Source organism: Cervus elaphus, chromosome 30 (assembly GCF_910594005.1).
Source record: "Cervus elaphus chromosome 30, mCerEla1.1, whole genome shotgun sequence".
NCBI classification, from domain to species: domain Eukaryota; kingdom Metazoa; phylum Chordata; class Mammalia; order Artiodactyla; family Cervidae; genus Cervus; species Cervus elaphus.
In genome coordinates this window covers 18975317-18999890 of record NC_057844.1, presented here as the reverse complement: position 1 = coordinate 18999890, position 24574 = coordinate 18975317, and the positions used below count along the sequence as shown (strand labels likewise).

Sequence of the window (24574 nt, the reverse complement as noted above, 5' to 3'; positions counted from 1 at the left end):
CTTTACCACTTTCCTAAAAAGAAAACACAAACCTTGATCTTGGAGTCATTTTTGTTGGTGTAGGCAGACCTTCTGAAATTTTATATGGATTCTTTAGGGGTGATATATAGATGTTCCCCCCCGGAATCCGTAAAGGTGAACTAGAAAACTTGTAAGGGCTTCGAGGAATGTGAGGAATCGGTGACAAGGTAGGGGGCTACAGCAAAAACAAAAGCAGGAGATTACTTAACATTTGAGTGAGACCCACTGCTTTACAAGTAGATTTGCCCAAATAAAGGATGCCTTCAACATACCCTGGTGGAAGCGTACTGCAAAATATTTGTTTTCAGTCTCTGCATGAAGACTGAATTGTAAAATACAATAATGGAATCATACTCCTCTTCTCTGATCAAAACACGTTTGAATGTCTGAGGAAGAAGAGCAAAAATACTTGTTAAATGAATTTGGGAATTTATCTCTTTAGAGTTTCTATTTTAATAGTTCATGATACTTTTTAACAGTAAAAAGACGCATTACTTTATAGGAAAAAAACAATCTAAAGAAGCCATTTTAGGCTTGGATTATAGCTGTTCTACTGGAAGTGAAAAGTTATATACAGTATGTGTTTTATATATATATAAAAGTTAAAAGTTTATTACAAATATTCTGCTTATTGGCAAAATACAGTGTTTCCTATTTATTTTATAATACGAATTTGAATATTAAAGTGTTAGCTTCCCAGTTAATTTTACTTACAAATAATTAATAATATGAAAACAAGTGGACATGTAAATTTACACAAATCAGTCAGAACATATGGTACCATTACTGACTAAAGTTACCCGTATTACAGACATGGACATATTTTGAAAACTCTTATCATGGAAAGTTACCTACCTCCTGAACAGCATGAGGAAGGTCTTTGTATGCTGTGACAATGATTTTGAATTTAAGGTCTATATTCTTCACTTTGCATATGCCATACATGGAACACATCATAATCTAGTAAATAAATGTGATATAAAAACAGTCAGGATTTTGTTACGTGGTTGTGCTCAGAGGATGAGATGGTTGGATGGCATCACCGACTCAATGGATTTGATGAGTCTGAGTAAACTCCGGGAGTTGGTGATGGATAGGGAGGCCTGGCGTGCTACAGTCCATGGGGTTGCAAAGAGTCAGATACACCTGAGCAACTGAACTGAACTGTGCTCTAAAATGCACTGTTATCTTTCTTTTAGTTAACAAAAAAATTTAACCTCCTACAGAATTATCTTTTCCTCTCCTGAGCTCATGTGGCACTGTTTTAGATCAACTATTCTTATGTCTCATGATTTTCCCACACTAAATGAATTCTAGTTTACAACAACACAGAAAACGCCTATGATAAAGTTTCTTCAGTGGTTTCTGCAATGAGAGCTTTCATGTCATTAAATAAGTAAATACTGAAATAGTCTCAAACTTTAAAGCTCTCATTTGTAAAAAATACACCAAAAATATAAAGGGTAGCCAGTAAGCAAATATATGTTAACTAAATTGATGTAGCTTCTCATGTGAATCCAAACTTTTCTTAAGAAATCAGTACATAGCTAACAAGTAAGCAGGAGGAGAGAAGTGCGTAATTTCCCTACCTGGTCCAAATGCCTGTCTCTCATGAGTTCATACTCATTTTGCAGTGTGTGCTGGAAAAGGGTCCAGATGATATGCTCTAGTTCTGGGTGGTCAGACAGAAGGCGTGCACACAGGGTATTCAGTCGAAGATATGCTAGTCGATACACTGGAAAAATAAGGAGAATTAATCACATTTACTCTTAATTTTGCATCACAAGTAGATATTTTCAAAACATTGAACTGTTATAACGAAATGCTGTTAAATAGCATTTAACATTAACTTCATTTCTCCCACTATTTTCCTTATGATTTCTAGTCTTAGGACTGTCCTACATACATAGAAGGCAAAACAGTACTTTGCTGAAACTACTATTCAGCAAAAATAATTCTTTTGCTGAATTATTATAGCATAAAGTTGAGGCAGAGGTGAAAATTAGAGGAAGAAAGATCCTAAGATATTGTGAAATTAGACAACCCAAATACGGTTTGTTTCAGTTTCGTTGGTAATCACTCATCACAGATGTTGAATATTCTATCAATATTCAAGAGAGTAATTACTTTTAAAAATAACAGAATTTCCAAACTCCCTTAATTTTTTCAATCTTGAAAATAAAAAAACAAATAGTTTTTTATATTTCTCTATATATTTCTCTATAAAAATGCTAGACTTGTAGATTATCTAAGTGGTAATATGACTGTGATATTAAATATATTGAGCAAATTTATTTAAAAATACTACTGGAACATGGGTTGGAGAAAAGTAATCCACAAAATTGAATTTTCCTCCATTTGGTTTAAATGTACCTGTCAAAGACTTGCATAAAGTAATCAGAATTTTTTAGTTAATAATTTATCCCACTGGTCTTCAACTTTGGCTTACATCAGACTTGCACTGAGGACTTGATAAAACAAGGATTTTTTCCTCATCCTACTAGAGTCTCTGATTGAACAGTTCTAGCATTGGGACTCAAACAAAAATTCTCCTTTCTGCAACTTATCAAGTGAGGTGGATTCTGCTGGCTGGGGACCACACTTTGGAACCACTGCTCTAATTTAAGGACTTATACCATGCCTATAAAGCTCAGTATATTCACTTTATTCAAGTCAGAAATAAGATTTATTACAGAGGAATCTGGCCTTCTACCTTTCTTCAAAGAGTTTCAAGTGGGTGTGCACCTGCATGTACATGCACAGACACCCAAATGACCTCCCCACCCCATCACACACAATCAGAAAATGCTGCACAACCTGGTCACCAGGAAATGCATCTGCCTTAGGCCACAGCCCATTGTATAATCTCAACTTACACACCTCAACAGAAGAAGTAATGGTAGGGGCAAATATTTCCAAGCTTAAATTTGAAAGCATAACAGTAAGCAGCAACAATAACAACATCTGACACTTTTTGAGTGCTTACTATGTGCTAGACACTGTTGAAAGCATTTTATGTATTCATTCATTTAATTATCTCAAAACTCAAATAAGGTAGGTTATTATTATTTCCATTTTACGGATGAGGAAACTGAGGCATAGAGCTTTTAAAGTGACTTGCCCAAAGTCATACCTAGTAAGCCGAAGAGCCAAGATTTGAATTCAGTCAGCCTCGTTTCAGAGTCCATGCTCTTGAAAGTAATCATCTACTAACCTTTTTTGTAAAACAGTGAAAGGGAGGTAGATTTCAATGGCTTCTGAGTCTGGAAGGCTGGGGTTGCTTGAGCCTCTGAATTTGGAGTAGAATTTACACGTGGAGTTGACCCTTTTTTCTTTGGGGATCTTACAGGGGAAAGATACCTAGATATAGTCAAAGGAAAAGTCTTCATGTGAAGTTTTCTCAGAATCTCTCTCTTTCACAGATACACAAACACACACGGCTGTACACACACATCCTGTCTATTTAATCTACTGTTTTACACCAAAGTCCTATTTAAATACAAGTTGGAAAAGGAGCTTAAGAGGAAAACTAAGCTTGTTGTTATCATTTCTAACCCTATTTTAATAAATGGCCTTTCCTGGAAATTACTGCCTTATTGAAAAAATAGCTATATATGTTTATATGTTCAATTTTAATAATTAAAGTGGGATTGAGATAATAAAAATGACTCCAGCTTAAAAGAACAAGCCATTGATATTAAAATATCAATTTCTCTGATTCTTCTCTTAAAAATGTTTCACTGATAACTATGGTTCATTTACATAAGACTTAAGTTACACAGACATACATCTTCCTAAATTATATAGCACAGAATTATATGAATTAATATTTCAGGTAACATTATCAAGGCAGGTCTACACCCATACACTAAACATGTGAGGCATAAATCGAGACAGATATGAGTACATACTAACTCTCAGTTTCTGACCTAACACTGCTCTGTGTTGCCCTTTATTTCAGAGGATAGTCCAGGTCTACCTTCTAATTCTGTTTTAGTATCAGATGGTAAAAGAATCCACCTGCAATGTGGGAGACCTGGGTTCGATCCCTGGGTTGGGAAGATCCCCTGGAGGAGGGCATGGCAACCCACTCCAGTATTCTTGCCTGGAGAAGCCCATGGACATGGAGAAGCCATGGTCTGGCAGGCTAGAGTCCATGGGGTCGCAAAGAGTCAGACATGACTGAGTGACTCAGTACAGCTGAGAAATAATTCTGAGCAGGAAGTAGGATTTGTACCTTACTATGGATGTTTCTACTACATGTAATATACTAACTAGAACACTAGAAAAAGGGAACCAGTATCACGATTTTATAAGTACCAGGAGTCTAGTCTATCACCCTCGAATTTACCTTCAATTCACTAGCAATACTGTATGCTGACTTAACTTGGGTAGAAGTTAGTCTCCCTCAAATTCCAGGTGAAAATATTACCTGCTGGATAATAGGTAATAATCAGACGGTAAAGCGTCTGCCTACAATGCGGGAGACCTGGGTTCAATCCCTGGGCCAGGAAGATCTCCTGGAGAAGGAAATGGCAACCCACTCCAGTATTCTTGCCTGGAAAATCCCATGGACAGAGAAGCCTGGTAGGCTACAGTCCATGGGGTCACAAAGAGTCGGACACGACTGAGCGACTTCACTTTCACTTTCAAGCAGGATAATACTTCGCTTTCTGAATCTCAGACTTAAGAAGGCCAAAGTGGAGCTCTTCATTTCTCCATTTTTCCCATCTCAAGAAATGGCTCTGTATTACAACCAGTTTCTTAAATCAAAAACTTAGATGTTTAAAATTTTTTCCTTTTCCCAATCTTCAAATCCAATGGAAAAGAAAGTTCTCCCTCTAGAAACATACCCCAGATATTTTCCATTTCTTTGTATCTCTACTGACATATCTTCAGTTCAGTTCAGTTCAGTCGCTCGGTCGTGTCCGACTCTTTGTGACCCCGTGAATCACAGCACGCCAGGCCTCCTTGTCCATCACCAACTCCCGGATTTTACTCAAACTCATGCCCATCGAGTCGGTGATGCCATGCAGCCATCTCATCCTCTGTCATCCCCTTCTCCTCCTGCCCCCAATCCCTCCCAGCATCAGGGTCTTTTCCAATGAGTCAACTCTTCGCATGAGGTGGCCAAAGTATTGGAGTTTCAGCTTCAACATCAGTCCTTACAATGAATACCCAGGATTGATCTCCTTTAGGACTAACATATCTTAGACCAATTCATTTATTTACATCTCTCATTTGGACTATTGAAATTGTCTCCAAACTGGGTCTTTCTACTTTCTTCCTTGCCCTGTTCTTTTCTCTCCTCTTACCCCATCTGTACTTCAAATGGCAGCCAGAAACTGGCCCTTTAAAAATACAAATTACAGCAAGCTGCCCCTCTGCTTAAAACCTTAATGCTTTCCCACAGCCTTTTAAAATCTGAACTCCTCTCTGTGGCTGATGAGACTCTACAAGGTCTAGCTGCAGTCTGCCTTTCCAGCCTCATCTTGTACCACTCTCCTCTTGTTTGCTTTGGGGTTTCTTTCTGTTCCTAAGACCAGGTAAGTTTGATCACCCAGGGACACTGCACTCCCTGTCTGCTCTGCCTGGAATGCACACCATACAGATTTTGGCAGGCCAGCATCCATTTGTTCTTGAAGTCTCAGGTCAAATATCATTTCAATAGAGAAAGCTTCCCTAAACATTCTATCACTCTCTCAGCTCCTCACTTTCACATCATTCTGTTTATTTCCATTACAGAACTTATTATACACTAAGGTCACCTTAAATATTAGTTTCCTCGTTCACTGTTTATTTCTTTTCTTCAGAATGTAAGTTCTGTGAAGGAAAGGACCTAATCCATCTTACATGCCTTTGTATTCTCAGTGCCTAAAATGCTTCCTGGCACCCAACAGTCAGCTTATTGAATTAAAGAAAAAGATAAGGCTTGACATACTTATATTTATGTATTACCTAGCAAGCTAAGTTATACATGAAGGCAGAGGTTTCACACACTAGAAATACTCTGGATACAAATTAGCATGGAAATGGCACCTCTGGAAAACAGCCCCTGCACGCGTCATAGAGCTGTGTAATGTCAATTCTTGCACAGAACTAAACAGAAACGTAACATTACACACATTCCTGTGAAAGGCAATGTAGCTGGAACGTTTCAGAGCATGGGCTTTGGGGTCAGACTGCTTGGATCTGATTTCTGTTGGCTTTTGGTAAGTTACCTTATTTCCCTAATTCCTTTTTCATAGATAATGAAGGCTGATACAGTGTCTATTTCCTTACAGGGCTGTTTGGTAATTCTCAAGCACTGAGTGAGCCTTCAAAAAAGGTTAGCAATTGCGTTGTTCTTCTAGCACATCACGAGGCACTCATCAACCACTTTAGTCTCCTGTTTGCACCGCGTACTCCCTATGCCCATCCTAGGGTGGTTTCAGTCGCTCAGTCATGTCCGACTCTTTGCGACCCCATGGACTGTAGCCCGCCAGACTCCTCTGTCCATGGGGTTTCCCAGGCAAGAATACTGGAGTGGGCTGCCAGTTTCTTCTACAGGGGATCCCATGCCCATCCTATGCTTCACTACGAAGGCACTGAGCTGCACTTCTGGAAAAATGTTTCCTGCTTTCCTGGCTGTTGTACTTTGGGGTTCATGCTCTTTCTGTCTTCTCCGTCCTCTCCCTTCTCTCTGGTTTCCATGTTGAAATCCTAGTCTACCTTTGAGGACTATCTAAATCGTCATCCCTACGTGAAAACTGTCCTCATGACATTAAACTGGAGTGATTTCAGTAGTACTCTGTACCGCTGTATATGGCTTTTCTTTGGGTCATGTATCATATATTTCTGATTCTTGAAAGCAGGAACAATGTCTTATGTAAAATTCTATTCTGTTATGCTTTTGCATAACAGCTTGTATCACACTATGCTCAGAATCCTTTTGTGAGCTGAATGGACAACAACAGATTTCACTCACATATCTGCTGCAGTGTGATTATTCTGGAGAGGAAGGTTGAGAGTAGAGGCAGGTTCAAAGTGATCACCTGGTCCTTCTCGGTCCTTTGCTTGTTTAATAAGATCAAATAAAGGTGAATCCTACATGAAACAAGATGACATTAAAACAACACTGGTAAGCATGACCTTCTTATGTATGTATCAAAATCATATTATTTGACATGGTGAGCATTATTAATATAGTCGTAATTGACAATGGCAATTCTGAAGTCAGAATAAGGTTCTTGTTTCCATTTTGAAAATGACTGCCAATTTTTTACTATGCACAAAATAAAGAATTAGGAATATGTATAACTTCAAATGCTTATATTAGAAAAGAAATTAAAAGTTAGAGAAAGAGATACAGAAAAGACCCAAAGAAAGTAGAAGGAAGAAAATAATAGAGATATGAGCAGGATTTAATGAAACTGAAAACAAAGATAAAATACATGGTCTGATAAACAAAGCTAATAACTGCTTCTTTGAAAGAACTAATAAAATTAAAAAAAACTCCAGTCAGACTGAGAAAGGAAGAGACAGATAAAGAATATTAGGAACAAAAATGGGGCCACCATTACAAAGATCAGAAAGATAATAGGGGACAGTTATAAATAATTTTATGTCAATAAACTGGAAAATGTAGACCAAGGGGAAAGTTCCACAAAAATAAAAATTAACAAAACTCAATAAGAAACAAACCTCAATAGTCCTATAAAGTATTAAAGAATTTGAAATGGTAATTAAAAGTCTCCCCATAAAGAAAACATTCAAGTACCTCTGGTTTTACCAGTAAATTCTACCAAACATTCAAGGAATAGATAATTCCACTTTTATTTCAACTCTTCTGAGAATGGAAAAAGTAAGAACATTTTCTCTCTGATTTTTGAGGCCAGTACAACATTGATAATAAAAACTGTCAAGGACATTACAAAAAGAAAAATTATAACCCATTCTCACTCATAAATGGAGATATAAAAATTCTAAAATTAGCAATCCAAATCAGCAGTGTTAAAAAGAGAGTATGTCATTTACCAAGATGAGTTTATCCAGGTTGCAAGATTAGTTCAATGTCAGAAAATCTATAATGCAATGCCCCTTACTAATAAATCTAAGGGGAAAAATATTGTCAAAATCAATGCAGAAAAAGCTCTCATTTAAAAACCCAATGTTAAAAAAGAAGAAAAGTCTTAAGAAATCAGGAACAGAAGGGTACTCCTAATTTGATAAATGGCATCTACAAATAAACAAAAAACCCACAGCAAACATCATGTGTAACGGTGAAACGATAAAAGCATTCCCCTTAAAAAAATCGGAGATAAGAGAAGGATGTCCCATTATCATGCTTTCTATTCAGTATTATACTTGAGGTTCCAGTCAGTTCAAAAGATAAAGAAAAGAAATTAAAGATCAAAAGACCAGGAAGGAAAAAAGAACAAAAATACCATTATTCACAAATGATTTATGTCAATAAGGTGGCTCAGTGGTAAAGAATCTGCCTGCCATTGCAGGAGATGCGGGTTCAATCCCTGGGCCAGGAAGATCCCCTGGAGGAGGAAATGGCAACCCACTCTAGTATTCTTGCCTGGAGAATCACATGGACAGAGGAACCTGGCAGGTTATAGTCCATGGGGTCAGGAAAGAGTTGGACACAACTCAGCGACTAAATAAAAACAACAAAGAAAACTCAAAAGGATCTATAGGGAAATTATTAGAATGAGAGAGATTAGCAAGGTCTCAGTACTGCTGTAAAACCAATACAAAATATATTTCTATATACCAAGCAAGAAGTTTAAAAAGCATAATTAAAAAATCATTTATAAAAATGTAAGACTAGCAGTAAGAGCCATTAAAATGATTGATTCAATAACTTTCTGGAGGTGACACCTTGCAAGACCATAAAACGTGGAGCCATACTTATTTCACTCTTAGTGCTTGAACTAAGAAAGGAAGGAAAACAGACAAATTGCCAAGATGCTAGGTTTATATAAAAAAGAAAAGTGGTGCACCTGTAAATAAAAATACAGAACACGGTAGAATGTAGATTTTGTGAAAATATGAAGATGTCTATTCAATAAGATGTGTTTGAAAAATTAGCTAACCATTTGAAAAAAAAGGCTATTATACTTTCTCAATATATAAAAATTCAATTACTTACATTAAAAAACAAAATTGAAGAAGTATTAGAAATACAAAAGAATATCTTTATAACTTCTTTTTTAAAATCTTTTTTCACCTTTGCTGACGTATAATTGACAAAAACCATATGTATTTAAGGTGTACTATGTGATGGCTTCATACAAACACACACTGTGAAATACTCACCACAATCAAGCTAGTTAGCATTCATCACCTCACAGAGTTGCCTTTTATCCTCTTTGCATCCCTTCCTCTCCTTCTTTCTAACTTCTTGATAAGGAAGAGCCTTTCTAGGTTTGACCAAAACCCAGAAGTCATAAAGAAAAACACGAAACAACCTGACTACATAAAGCCTGAAAACCTCTGTGTGACTAAAACAGCAATAAACTAAGGTAAACAAAATCTTTAAAAAGTAAACAATACTGATTTATTCTACAACCACCATAATGTATTGTACTAATTCCCATTGTCAAGTCATTCTTTCCTATATTCATTAGGGGCACTCTGAAGTGCAATCTCAATATTGGCTTTCCTCTGAGTAAAGTAAGGCTAACAATGAAAACCAGCTAATGCATGTATGTCAGAGTCAGTGTTTTACATTTTCTAGTCATTGATGAACTGAATATCTTTTCATATGGGATGAATCCACATATATTCAGCAGGAGTGGCCTTATCCCATTCTTTTCTCAAACAAAGACCTTTCAGAAGACCTTGAGACTCACAGAGATATGCAAGTAAACTTGAGCCTTTAATAGGACATAGGTATGTGGCTGATGGGCATTTTATTTTCTCTTCAAATATGGTTTAAACCCAAAGATGGTTTACCTGGTTGAATGATCACAATAGGATTATACCAAAGTGAATTCTTCTTCTAAGAATGCTGGTGCCATTCTCCTCACCAACAGTCTTCATGTTTCACCCAAGTATCACTTTTATTACTCCATCTCTCCAACCCAACTGATACAGAGGTGTACAGATATAGAGAATGAAGCATGCCATGAGAATAATAATAAGTATGGCGCAATGCACAGAAGCACAGACTCTGGAGTCACACCACAGGTGTTCAAGTCTTGACCACATACTGGCTGCCTGACCTAGGAGAGAGTCGCTTTACCTTGTTATGATTCACTTTTCTGTCCTGTAAAGTGGAGATACTAATGACAATAATGCCTAGTTATCATGCATCCACCCACCCATTGTTTGCCATATGTCTATTCTCTAACAGGTGCTATATTAGGAAGTAGGAACATAACAGTAAGCAATCCTCCAGTTGTTAGCTACTGATAGGGTCACTTCAGAAGCATGTGTCCTCTTCCGCCTTACTCAACATGTTCATCTGAAATAAACTTTAATCATCTTCTACCACAAAAACCTCCCACTCCTATCCAGTTTTCCCCATATCATGATCACTTTTATACAGTTGTCCAAAGCAAAAAGATATCACCTACATTATTCTTTCTCTCGCTCTCCACTGGAACCCAATCCACGAAAGTTATATTGGTTCAAACTTCAAAATATATCTCAAGTCTAACCTCTTCTCCAGGTGGGACTTTTAGAGAGTTCTTAAAATCCCAGTGCCAAGCATACAGTGGACACTCAGTATATATTTCTAGAATGTTATATGACAAAACCCTATCATGGGTTTAATTAAATACAGCAAAGCACAAAGACAAAAGTGGATGATAGGCTTTGCTTTCTAATTGATAACTAAATATCAACTGTAGCAGTTGGTTTCCAAGATAACCCCATTAATTCCTGCTACTGGGTATTTACACCCTTGTACACTGTACCTGGGTTAGTCTGTGTGGTCCATGGCATGCAGCAGAAGTGATGACATACCAGGTCTGAGATTAACTTATAAAAAACCTGCAGTTTCTATCTTAGGTTCTCTTTCACGGATCTCTTTGGGCTCTAGGGGAAAGCAGCTGCCATGGAGCAAGCAACCCTATAGGGAAGTCTACATGGCAAACAAATGAAGCCTCTGGCCAACAACAAGTGAAGGAATGAAGGCTACTAACAACCATGTGAGTGAACTTGGGGTGGATTCTCCAACTCCAGGAAAGACCAAACCCCACGGCAGCCTTGGTTGATAATTTGAACAACTCTCCTGAAAGAACTGGAGCCAAAACTACATAGCTAAACCATTCCCAGATTCCTGACTTTCAGAAATTACGTGCGAGTAAATCATTAGTTCTTTTATTAAACTGTTAAGCTGTGGGATAATTTCTTACATAGCAATGGATAACTAATACAGAATCTGACTTTTTTAATCTAAAGAAAATATTTAATGGAATATTTAACTTTTGAAAATTTATGTATTTGTATCTATAGCACTGCTTGCATTCATGATTCAGAAGTTTACTTTTGGGTTTCAGGCAAGATGTTTTATGTCATTGCTAACCTACTTAAATTAACTCAGCATAATCACTCTGGACATTTCACTCCATTTTGCCACTTAATCATGTGAAGGAAACCAGATTCTCCCTGTCAGCAAGATTAGTATAAATCCCACTTAATAAGTAATATGGATAGAAAAAGTAGAAGTTGTAAGTCTATTCTACATGATCTTTCATATTAACATACATCTAAAGCAACAGTGAATGTCTCCAGAGAGTAAAGGATTTCAAGGCTATCAGGTCAAGATATTCCTAAAAGAGATTCTGATTATCCAAGTAAGTACAAGGTCTCCAGTGCTAGTAGAAAAGTTAACAATAGGGGAAGTGGAAGACAGGAATTGCTATTGTTTTCTGGGCATTTTAAGAAATATTATTGGCCCTACATTACAGGAAATGTTTTTGTACTATCCTAAGCCAAATCATTATAAGATCATTTTAACTTGCAAAAGGAAATTAGAATACAAAACAAAATTGTGGGCTGGCCTTGACCTGACAGTTCTTTCCCATTTAACTTCACTACTTCTTTAACACTGATATTTTTCAGTATTCTTTTGCTAATATATATGCTGGCTGAGCCACAATCATGACTTTAGTTCTATCTCTGCTTACTCCTAAATCTATTAATACATTTCTGACTAAAACTACACTTTCAAATTCCAGATCCAGTGCTTCCAACTAGACACCTCAGATATATGTGGCAAGTATCTCAAACGCTAACATGTTCAAATATTAACATGAATGTATTACCTTCATCACCAATCAGCTAAGACTTCTTCAATATCCTCTTTGGTTAACTGTTATCAATCACCTAATTACCCACAGAACAAGTCTTAGAATTACCCTCAGTGCCATCCCTGCACTTATCCTTTGATTCATGCTTTTAATTTTAACATATTTACACCTTCATATTTAAAACTGGTTTCTTGTAGATAGCAAAGAACTGGGTCTTGTTTTTTATCCATTCTGAGAATCTCTGTCTTTTAATTGGAGTTTGGACTATTTACATTTAATGTAGTCATTGACATGGTTAGTTTAAATTCTACATCTGTTTGTCCCATCTGCTCTTTATTGCCTTTGACAAACGTGCAAAAGCAAATCAATGGAAAAGGAATGAACCTTCACCTAAATCTCAAACTTTGTAAAAATAAACTGGAAATGGATGACCTAAATATTAAGTGTGAAGCTATAAAACTTTTAAAGCATAGGGGAAAACCTTGGAGATTTAGAGTCCTTAAGACTTGACAACAAAAGCACGATCCACAAAATAAAAAACTGATAAACAGCACTTTCATCAAAATTTAAAATTTTTGCCTTGAGAAAGACCATGTGAAGAGAAGAGTCTACAGAAACTTTGAGAAACTATTTATAAGCCACACATCCAACAAAAGACTAGAATCTAGAATATATAAAGAACTCTCAATGGTAAAAAACAAACAAACAAAAAACCCCACAAACTATTCAATTAGAAAATGGGCAAAGACGTGAAGAGATACTTCACCAGAGAGAAAACACAGATCACAAGTAAACAGAAAAAGATATTCAACACCATTAGCCATCATCCTGATGGGCAATGTAAATTATAACGTCAATGAGCTATCCTTACATGATCAGAATGGCTAAAAGAAAATTAAGACAATACCAAAAAATGGCAAGGATGCAAAGAAACTGGATCACCCATGTATTGTTGATGGTAATTCAAAATGGTACAACTGCTCTGGAAAATATCTGGCAGTCCATACAACACAATAATTATATGACTTTGCAATTGCACTCTTTGAGTATTTATCTAAAACAGTGAAAACTCGTATGTTTATATAAAACCTGTACACAAATGTTTATGGCAGCCTTACTTGTAATAGTCAAAAAGTAGAGTCAGCAAAGATATTCTCTAATATGTGTACAGTTAAAGAAATTGCAGTACATTCATACTATGAAATATTAGTCAGCAATAAAAAAGTATGAACTATTGATACAGACAATATCTTAATCTCCAGAGAATCTGGCTGAGAAGAAAGATAATCCTATTTGATTCCATTTATATAACATTTTGAAACAAGAAAAATTTTAGAAATAAAGGACAGATTAATAATGGCCAGGGGTTAGGGCAGGTATAGTCAGGCTGGAGAAATAGGAATATAGTTCCTTATGTGATGGAACTGTTCAGTTTCTTGTCTGTGAGGGTGATTGTGTGAATCAGCACACTGTCCCCAGACAGGCTGCCAGGTATCTCTTAGTTGAGGGCATTATGGTAAGTGAAACAAATCAGACAAAGACAAAAACACTCAGTCTTCCATATCAGGGGATGTGGAACCTGTGGATATAGACGGCTGATTGGACTATGCCATTTTATATAAGGGACTTGAGCATCCACAGATTTCGGTATCTGCAGGAGTACTGGAGCCAATCCCTTGCAGACAGCAAGGGTCGACTCTCCAGTACAATCTCACTTATATGTGGACTAAAAAAACAGACACAGGGAACAGACTGAAGGTTGCCAGAGGCAGGGGGTGGGCAAAAAGGGGGAAGGAGGGCAAAAAGTAAAAACTTCTAGTTATAAAATAGTCATGATAGAAGATACAGCAGGGTGAGTATAGTTAATAACACTGTAGTGCATATTTGAAAGTTGCTAAAAGAGTAAATCTTAAAAGTTCTTATCATAAGAAAAAAATTCTAACTACATATGGTGATGAGTGACTTACTGTGGTGACTATTTCACAATATATACAAATATTGAATCATTACATTATACACCTGAAACTAAAATACTGTGATAGGTCAACTGTATCTTAATTAAAAAACATTTTTTAACCTGGAAAATTATAAACAGCTGATTAGAATAGTAGAGTTATATCATCTGTTCACTTTTAAGCTTTTTCTATTTCTCTTATTATTGCTAAGAACCTTAATAATATCTCTCCTACATTATAAATAAAAAATGTATTCCTAAAAAAACCTTAAACCTCACAGAATGATATCCCATGTGTTTAGAAAGTAGCAGAGTTTAGTCAGAGAAAACTGAAGTCATGATTCCAGGTGCAAGTAGGGCTGGATAATGGTCATATGTCAGAAAATGACAGTAAGGCCAAGACTTGACTGTGAAGGACAGACATGGTAACCAGAATCTGAAGGTAGATTCAAACTTAGGGTACTATGTTACCAAGGAAAAAAAGACAAGTGGGATAGAACTACCTTTAAGAGCCCAGATTCTCATTCAACCATATGCAGGATAGTTAACATAAGTCAAGAAAGCTGACCTAGCTGTGCCTACTTAAAAACATACAAACAAGAGCACAACATTAAAGCTGAGTCAAGTTTATTTAGTATCTTACACCTTACTGAGGACTATAGCCTGGAAGAGGTGACGGGGGAGGTCGGTATACATGTGCATGCGGTGAAGGTGAATCCTGCAGTCACGCACACATCTGGTAGAAGGTTAATGTTTCAGTGCTTTTCTAGGCATGGAAAGAAGAAAGAATCCAGGTTCACAAAAAATTTCTCCTGAAAATACCTATCAGAAGGTCTCTGCTGCCAGTTTTCCCAGAGTACATTCTGCCCTGAACTCCTTTCAGGGGGTGCTAAAATTCAGTGACTGCACTGACCAAGGACTTAATTCTTGCAGAAACTGCTGGCAAGAGACATTTTTTAGTTGGCATTTGTATCAACAAGTTAACGCAGGTTGTCAAATGTCACTGCTTTATTAGAAAACTGAACTCAGCAGAAGAAAATTCAGTCCCTTGAGCTAATAGGGTAACAGCCAAAGCACCAAGACAAAAAGATAAAATAACAACTGCACAGGGACACAGAAGTCAGTGTCCATCTGACTTGAAACTGAACGACTGACCTGGGGGTCTTTTGAGAGTACATCTCCTAGAAGTATTTAGCTTGAAGAACACTTTCAAGTAGCCAAAACCAAAACAATACAAAGCTCCTGGTTTATGATGTGCCATGCCAAACAAAAATCAGAAGCAGACACACAGAATTTCATCAAATTGAAACACTATCTAGAGATTTCCAATTGCCATGAAAATCTTGGGGACAGGAACCTGGTGAGTCAAGTTATGGAAGATAAAGCTGGGAAATAGAGACTGAGGATAGCTTTTTATAAGATTGTTTCTCTTAATTCTCCCTCCAACACAACATTGTAAAGCAGTTATCTTTCAGTTAAAAATAAATTTGAAAAAGACATTGTTTAATAGTTAAAGGGTAATTCTCTAAGACAGCTATGTGATTTATTCTTCACTTCTTTCAAGTTTTCCTTCAAATGCCCCCTCATCAACAAGCCCTTCCTAGAACTCTCTACATAGAACCTCCTTTTTCCTAATAAATGTAGTTTGTGTTTTTTTTTCATAGAACTTATCACCATATGTCCTACCCTTCCTATAACTCTCTACTGCTGCTGCTGCTAAGTCGCTTCGGTCGTGTCCGACTCTGTGCGACCCCATAGACGGCAGCCCACCAGGCTCCCCCGTCCCTGGGATTCTCCAGGCAAGAACACTGGAGTGGGTTGCCATTTCCTTCTCCAATGCATGAAAGTGAAAAGTGAAAGTGAAGTCGCTCAGTCATGTCCAACTCTTAGCGACCCCATGGACTGCAGCCTACCAGGCTCCTCTGTCCAAGGGATTTTCCACGCAAAAGTACTGGAGTGGGGTGCCATTGCCTTCTCCGATAACTCTCTACTAGAACCTCCTTTTTCCTAATAAATGTAGTTTTTTTTCAGAGAACTTATTACCATATGTCCAACCATACAACTGTTTGCTTTTTGATTGCCTGTATTCCCACAGTAAAATATAAGCCCAGAAATTCTTTTTCATATGCTGCTATACTCCCAACACCTAGAAGAGCTATTGGCACACAGTTTGCACTCAGTAAATATCTGTTCCTGAATAAACAAATAAATACAGCACACCAGAGAGAAAGATAGCATAACCAGGAAAAATAATTTAAATGTGCTTATCCTATTTCCCTATCCATATAACCAGGACAACAATCCAGCAATCTTTCTCTTGTTTTGATCAGCCTGAAAGGGTTTGTTTTTGTTTAACTGAAAACAACAACAAAAACAAAAGGTTTGGCTTTAAACGGGGCCCTTTTGTAGTCAGTCCTTCCGGTCTTTTGTTTGTATCCTTTCTGAGGCAGCACTGGTAACAGCTGGTATTGACAGGAAGTCCTCAAAATTCCCAAGAATGTGAAATCAGTTGATCAAAATGAACATGCTGGCAAACCAATAAAAAGAAGTGACCATGAAAATTTTGTTCTGGGAATGGATTACTAGTGGCTTAGAATCTTAGTGATTAATTCTTCCATATGCCTTTGCATTTAATATATGTTAAAGAGCCAATCTTTTCCTTTGAATTTCGGCTTGGTTAGACTAGGTTAAAAGCAAAACATCTACATAAATGCTTAAAGTCAAATGTATTTCTGCTTTTAAATGTACTTGCAATCGTGTTCATTGTGTTAGATCTTAAGAATACGTCATTTGTTAAAAAAAGGAAAGAAAGAAATGAAATGTATATACTCATTGCCCTTCTAGGAATTTAGAATGAAACTAGTTATGAGGCATCCTTCAGAGAACTGAGACAATCACTCAAATTATCTTCTGTGTTTTTGGTTGAGAAAGACATGACTGTACTAATGAGATGCTGTTTTTGTTGTTTTAGTCACTAAGTCACATCCAACTCTCTTGCAACCCCATGGACTACACTAAGACATTATTACCAGGCTCTAGTCATCAAGTCTTGAAATTTGAAACTTATTCAACTTTAAAGGCTAGCGTTCTCTAGACATCATCTGCTCTGGAGGCTCTTTAACTGACTTGATTGACTCTCATCTCCATATCATACAAAAGCTACTGTTATACTCTATATTACAAGTATTTCCTTGTTTTTTTAAACCGAATTCAATTGTATGAATATATTTTAAAAGTGAGACACTTTAAGTATCATGGAAGCACAGAAGAGGAATTGATGAGATCGAAAGGTCTCCACAGAAAAATGGGATAAAGTTTTAAGAGCGGCAGATGAAGGAGCAGGAAGAGATAGGAAAAAAGGAGGAAGGGAACAACTCAAGTGTTAACAGTGATAAACATGCTCACTCAAGTAAAGTCTTACACCACATTCTTGCTTCTCTTTACTTCATCTCTTTGCTTGAACCTGCTACAACCATCATTCTTGTACACTTTTGTTACAAATCACCATCCATTAGCTTTTAAATCTTTCTTCTAATCCCACCCATCCCCACAATCTGGTTCCACCTTTGAACTTGCTTTGTAGATGACTCATGCTCCAGGAAAGAGTAACATAAAGTGTTATGTGTCTGCAGTAATAACAGAAAGGTAAATCATTTTCAAATGATATAAATTATCACAAATTTAATAAATGTTCCTGTTAGGCTAAAATATTTTTTATATAAAACAAATATATTCTATCAACGTAAGTTATAAATGTTCTTTTTTCAAAGTGAGGAAGTTTTGCTTCTAAATCTAAATAGAAACTTTATCATGGAAATATCTAAAATGAGAAAACTTTGGCTTTTTTCATAGGTGTAAATTTGAGATGGAAAAGGACCCTGAAGAATCACTTCTCATCAAGCAAACATTTCTTGTATTCAAAATGAATAAAATAAATTTACAATGTTTTTCTTACATTTAAAAATTTCACTGTCCCACACTCTCTTTTAAACTTGAATATATTTATTTCACATACTTTCTCATTCAATTTTTTGCATATATTTGAACTATCTTAATCTTCCAACAAATAATACATTTTCCCAGAACCAAAATTGAACATTGGGTGGTTTTCCTAAATTGAGAGCCAACAAGAAATGGCATACCTTCTACCACCAGATCATGATTTGAAGTGGTTCATGTGTAAAGATTCACAATGTATTTCTGAAATAAAGCAATTTTTTTTCTTTGACACCCTGGAATGTTTTCTTTCACTAAATGAAAACTATGAAATCTACTTTATTTTCCTTTTCTCCCTTGTGCCAAATGCAGCAGCTTCCCCTTGCCTAGATTTTTCTGCCCTTCCCATTCTTCTCTTTCCCATGTTGTATTATTTTTTATTCTTTTACTAATGTGTTCAAGAATTTATGTTTTAAGATTTTTTTTTTGCTTTTTGCAAACATTTATTGCATTCAAAAGGAATAATTTTTAGAATAATGGATATTACTAATATTCAGAATAATTTCTCTCACATTTCTCACATTTAAAAACTTTTAACTGTGCCACACCAACTCCCTTTTTAAACTTTTAAAATGTAGGCATAATTTACATAAAATAAAAATCTTAAATATTTAGTTCCATCAGTTTTGACAGTTTTAAAATTATAATCTGCTTTAAGTCCTTTTTGGACGAAATGAAAGGTATAAATGAATAATAATTAGTGGACTCATTCATGACTTGATCTATGACTATCTGGCAGGGTAAACTGGTAGGACTGGAAATAAGTAAGATAGTACAACAACCATATAGATTAGAGCAGCAGGGTCAGTTTAAGAAGTGAGAATAAAGAAGGTACAAGATAAAACTGATATTACTATCAACACTGGAAATAACCAATATGAAAAAACAGAAAGGAAGAATAGCTGAGGAGCCCACTTTACGCATTATTTGTTTATAGCAGTGTTCAAGAAAGCCTATTTTCAATCAGGCATGAAAAAGTCGAAGACCCCCTGGAGAAGGAAAGGGCAACCCACTCCAGAATTCTAGCCTGGGAAATCCCATAGACAGAGCAGCCTGGTAGGCTACAGTCCACGGGGTTACAAAAGAGTTGGATATGACTTAGCAACTAAACAACAACATGAAAAAGTCAAATTTCTTGCCTTCTCACAGCTACAGTTATAGCAGAAATTTAGTCAAGAACTCAAATGTTACTCAAATCCTTACACTTATAAGCTAACAGAATTCTCTCTCAAACTGATAACAACAACAACAAAAAAAACTAAAACACAACTATACCATTACTAGAGTGATAAATAAAATATATACTTTGAAGGCTAGCTAGTTACTGACTTGGCTTCTACATAAAATAAAAGTTTGAAAAAAAAAATTTAAAAAAAAGTTTGAAAAGTTATGAGAAAAGTGAAAAGTAATGAGATTCATAAAATTTCAAATCAGCTCTTAAAAAACCCGTATAAGAAACCAGCAGATTCCCAGATTTAACTCTGAGAAGTATGTTGCTGTTCAGTTGCCCAGTTGGGTCCAACTCTTTGCTACCCCACGGACTGCAGCATACCAGGCCTCCCTTCAGAAGTATACAGATCTCATAATAAACTGTTTGGTCTCTTAAGTCTATCAAATACAAAAGCACCTATTAAATATACTGGAGTACTTAGACTTATTTAACTGCTTTTGTAAGTAGTTATTTCACAATTTTCATATCTTAATCTAAGGAATTTTAAAGTTATCTAATTTCACTCTGGTTCCTTAATTAGAAGTCAAATTAAATATTTTGAAACATCTAGCATTCAATGATCTGCCCATTCAGTCATTCTGCTGTTGTTCTTCCTCAGTAGAAACAATTCTCAATAAATTCCAGTTTATCAGTATAATTCATGCCTCAGTAAACATGTGAGTATTTGCTAAGGGTTAAGCACTGTGTAAAAATTGGAAATACAAACATATACTAATATACTGATAATAACAAAGTTTAATTCAATGAATAGTGATCTATCCAATTTTAAGCAAATGAAACATGAAAAAACTACAATTGAACAGTTAACTGAATATTAAGAGAATAACATCAATATGTGGAAGAATATTCCAATGTCTCATTAGTTCATTTAATGGGACAATGCCATATTCAAAATGAAAGTAAAAGTAAACAAGATCAGGGCATATAACTGATTATATTTCATTATTTAATGATATACCTAAAGAGATTGTCAATTTGAAAGCAGATTACTGAGAAACTATAACAGAAATTTTTCCCCAATGAGAATACAAACTTATTAACTACTCTCCTTACTACTGTTCACTCTTAAGTTTCCACCTGTCTTATGAACACATACTGCCTCTCTTCCAAACCAGTGTGATACAAAGAAATTCAGCCTTCTAAAGTTTTAAGTTTATTGAGTGCAAGTAATATTCCTATTTTTCTGTGTGTCACTTGATTATGTATTTCCTTGTCAAAACAACAAAAACAGACTATAATTCAGGGGATATTCATCAACAAACAACAAAAGTTGCTCATCTTGGTGAGAATGCAGTCCAAATTAAAAAGGTTAAAAATCAGCATAAAACAGACTACAAAACATCAGTTTTAAATTAGCTATGTAATTCATGAAAGAAAAATAAATTGCTCTTAAATTTCCTTCACTGATAACCTAAAGGAAGAATTTCAGCCCAAATGGAACCAAACTAGAAAATAGTAACAATATAATACAACTAGATGTTGCCTTTTCTGAAAAATAGTGATATAAAATAAGAAAAAATAAGAAAATGTGTCTATAGATTGTGATATCATCACTCCTTGAGGAAGTAACATCTATATTCAACTATCCCTTTCCCACACATACTTTCTTCTGATTTCTTTGGGCTTTAAAAATGAGTACACTTTAAATATATAGCGAGAAAACACTCACAAGAGCTTTTAAATGAAAACAAAATCTGACCCATAGTCCAATATATAGTTAATGTCATAATAAACGGGGTAAAGGGAGGGCTGGTGGCTGGGGGGGGGTGGGGGGCGAGATGATTAAAATAAAATTCTGAACCTAAAATTTAGCGAAATAGTGTAACTTTTATTTTCCAAAATTTATTTCAAGCAATATAGGGAAAAAATATCTTTGTTTACAAAGATGCAATTTTGTTCTGTAAGACTAATACTACTACACCAAACAGAAACATTTTAAAATTTATTCTTCGGTAAAAGTGATTATTAAAAAAATTGGAAGTGCAATAAAATATTAATTTAATTTTATAGAAAAGAGGAAAGAATGTGAGAAAATTGTTTATGAAAAAGTAAAGAGATTAAGGATTGGAGCCATTCACAACCATGGCAATTAAATTAAATCTTGAGGAGCAATTATAGAAAACAGAAGCCAAGGGTGGCAAAATTTGGGTCTCTCAACTCAAATCCTTTTTACGACTAAAGATTAAATTTCTCTCTTTTACAGCCAATAATTTTTTTAACGTTATATTAAGTTACCACCAACAATTTCAATTTATAAATATACCTACACATTTTAGTTCCCCCAGCCCCCAAAAAGTCTAATCCCAAACACAGAAGCAATCACATACAGATTTTTTCCCTCTCTCGATTACTACCAAAAAGAAAGAAAGAATAAAAAAAAAAAAAAAAAACCTCCTTAAGAGGTAGCCAACATTCCAGAAGGCATTTCCGCATAAAAGGAGTTAAAGGGCAGACTGCTCAGTTAAACAGTCAGAGGCCCTTTGCAAGCCTCCTATGTACATCCCCAGCAGATACGGTATCAGATTAAAGGCACTGCAAACAAACCGGGCTGAAACCTTCTTTGTTCACGCCCAGCCCCTTCTTCCTGTGACGTCATAGTACAAACCCAGCAAGCCTCTCTTCTCTTCAGAGAAAGCCCGCTCACAACACAGCTGGCAGCCGAGGAAAAGGCCTCCGAGTCGGCCGGAGTGAACACGCTTAGCAATTTATTTCGGAACCTCTGAAAGACTCCTCTGCTTACCCCTATCTGGGATCCACTGCAGGAATATCGAAAAGGAAAACTTCGTTTAAAAGGTGTAAGAAATAAGTGAGGTTGAACTGGGAATGTTTCAGTCTCAGAAACTTTGCACTGACAAGCAAAATGTGATTGTTAACTTCAGCTTAAACATTTTGCAGCATAAAGAAACTTTCATTTTGGAATATTCATCTTGACCACGGAAACAGAAGTTTACAGGATGAGGAGTTTTACTCCATGTCAGAACACAGTTTTTATTTAAACTTTATAATCCAATGGATTGGTTTCATTGTGTTTTTAATACGAAGCCCTGGGATCACAGATCTTCTGGAGACTTGAAAATGAAAATTTTTTCTTGTTGAAGAATCAACTGGAAACTTTATAGCAACAAACTTCATGTTTCTTTGGGAAGAAAAAGAAATATTTGTAAATCCTTTCAAAGATCTAAAGGGTTTGCAAATACACTGGAGGTTACAAAGTGGCCACGATCTGAATATCAAAGGAGACTGTTGCTGACCAAAGGAGTTGCTTCAACACTGTAAGCTGGACGTGCCTTTATGATGGTAAGCAACAACAGCTCCGACTGCATATACAATGACTCCTTTAAGTACACCTTGTACGGGTGCATGTTCAGCATGGTGTTTGTGCTTGGGTTAATATCCAACTGTGTCGCCATATATATTTTCATCTGTACTCTCAAAGTGCGGAATGAAACAACAACATACATGATTAACTTGGCGATGTCAGACTTGCTTTTCGTTTTTACTTTACCCTTCCGGATCTTTTACTTTGCAACAAGGAACTGGCCCTTTGGGGATTTACTTTGTAAGATTTCAGTGATGTTCTTTTATACCAATATGTATGGAAGCATTCTGTTCTTAACCTGTATTAGTGCTGATCGGTTTCTGGCCATCGTCTACCCATTTAAGTCGAAGACGCTGAGAACCAAACGAAATGCAAAAATTGTTTGCATTGCTGTATGGTTAACTGTGATGGGAGGAAGTGCACCAGCAGTTTTTGTTCCTTCTCCGGGTAACACTTCAGCAACCTGCTTTGAAAATTTTCCAGCAGCTACATGGAAAACCTTTCTCTCAAGGATTGTAATTTTCATAGAAATAGTGGGGTTTTTTATTCCTCTCATTTTAAACGTAACTTGTTCTAGTATGGTGCTGAGAACTTTAAATAAACCTGTAACATTAAGTAGAAGTAAAATAAATAAAACTAAGGTTTTAAGAATGATATTTGTACATTTGGTCATATTCTGTTTCTGTTTCGTGCCTTACAATATCAACCTTATTTTATATTCTCTTATGAGAACACAGGCATTTGTCAATTGCTCAGCAGCAATAGCAGTAAGGACCATGTACCCAATCACTCTCTGCATTGCTGTTTTAAACTGTTGCTTTGACCCTATCATTTACTACTTCACGTCGGACACGATTCAGAATTCAATAAAATTGAAAAACTGGTCTACCAGGAGAAGTGACTCCAGATTCTCTGAAGTTCAAGGCACAGAGAACTTTATTCAACATAACCTACAGACATTGAAAAATAAGATACCTGACAATGAATCTACAATATAAGCTGTCTGAAATAAGAACACCAGGACTTTACTGGGACAGAACCTCCAAGGTCCTTCAACTGTGAAAAGTGTTTTCCTGGACAACAATTTCTCCACCTCAGAAAGAAAATAAACATGTGGACATTTGAAAGTTTTTAGTATTAAAAAAGTATTTGATGTGTTAAGCATTAAAATGTATTCTGTTCTTGTATACACTCAGTTTTATTCTTCTGAGCCACTTTGATTTGTACCTTTCTCTTCATTATGAAAAAAAGTCTCTAGAAAATTGTTCAAAATATAAAAGTAATCATGATTTAAGTCATGTGATAACCATCTGTGTGGTCTTTGAATATCACAGTGATTTTATACTAAATAATTAATATTAACATTTTCATTTAAGTGTTTAACACCTTTATTCAGTATACATCTAATTTTGATTTCAGTCTTAATTGAAACTACTAATCATGTTTCTTAAACTATAATAATATAAATGAGAAAGTCATTTAAAGAATCCATAAGTGTCTTTTAGAGTAATTTTCAAAAAAACAGTAAAAATGTCTTCTGTAGAAATGACATGCTGACACTATTTGAGGATGTCGAGCAGTTACACTTACAGACAATATTTAGGATTTTGTCTTGCTATGCAACTTGTAAAAAGCAGATACTGTATATATAGAGTAATATACTTTAAAATTACTCTTTTGGTTCATTTTCTGCATCTAACAGCACTCAGTTTAAAAATTATATATGCCACAAAAAGTAATGTGGAAACTAACAAAATGTTATTTTGCTAAGTAAATTTTAAAAAATACTACTACAGGTATATTTT

The 24574-nt window shown here is 35.8% G+C and overlaps 2 protein-coding genes across 3 annotated transcripts in view; one reads left to right on the top strand and one right to left on the bottom strand.

The window, feature by feature from the left end:
* Nucleotides 1-24574, bottom strand: part of RB1 (RB transcriptional corepressor 1) — a 116449-nt gene that overhangs the window by 11053 nt on the left and 80822 nt on the right. For both annotated transcript variants that reach the window (XM_043891640.1, XM_043891641.1), the window contains 6 exons: nt 6989-7107; nt 3236-3381; nt 1611-1756; nt 877-981; nt 294-407; nt 33-196 (listed from right to left, as the gene is read on the bottom strand). In XM_043891640.1, coding sequence (XP_043747575.1) covers nt 33-196; nt 294-407; nt 877-981; nt 1611-1756; nt 3236-3381; nt 6989-7107 — 794 coding nt within the window. The remainder of the gene's footprint in view (nt 1-32; nt 197-293; nt 408-876; nt 982-1610; nt 1757-3235; nt 3382-6988; nt 7108-24574) is intronic.
* Nucleotides 22002-24063, top strand: LPAR6 (lysophosphatidic acid receptor 6). The gene has a single exon (XM_043891642.1). It carries the CDS (start codon nt 22742-22744, stop codon nt 23765-23767), a length of 1026 nt encoding a protein of 341 aa, XP_043747577.1. The 5' UTR covers nt 22002-22741; the 3' UTR covers nt 23768-24063.

What these genes read in the sequence shown, in the direction of transcription:
- LPAR6 (XM_043891642.1), top strand. Translation starts at nt 22,742, where the DNA reads ATGATGGTAAGCAACAACAGCTCCGACTGCATATACAATGACTCCTTT.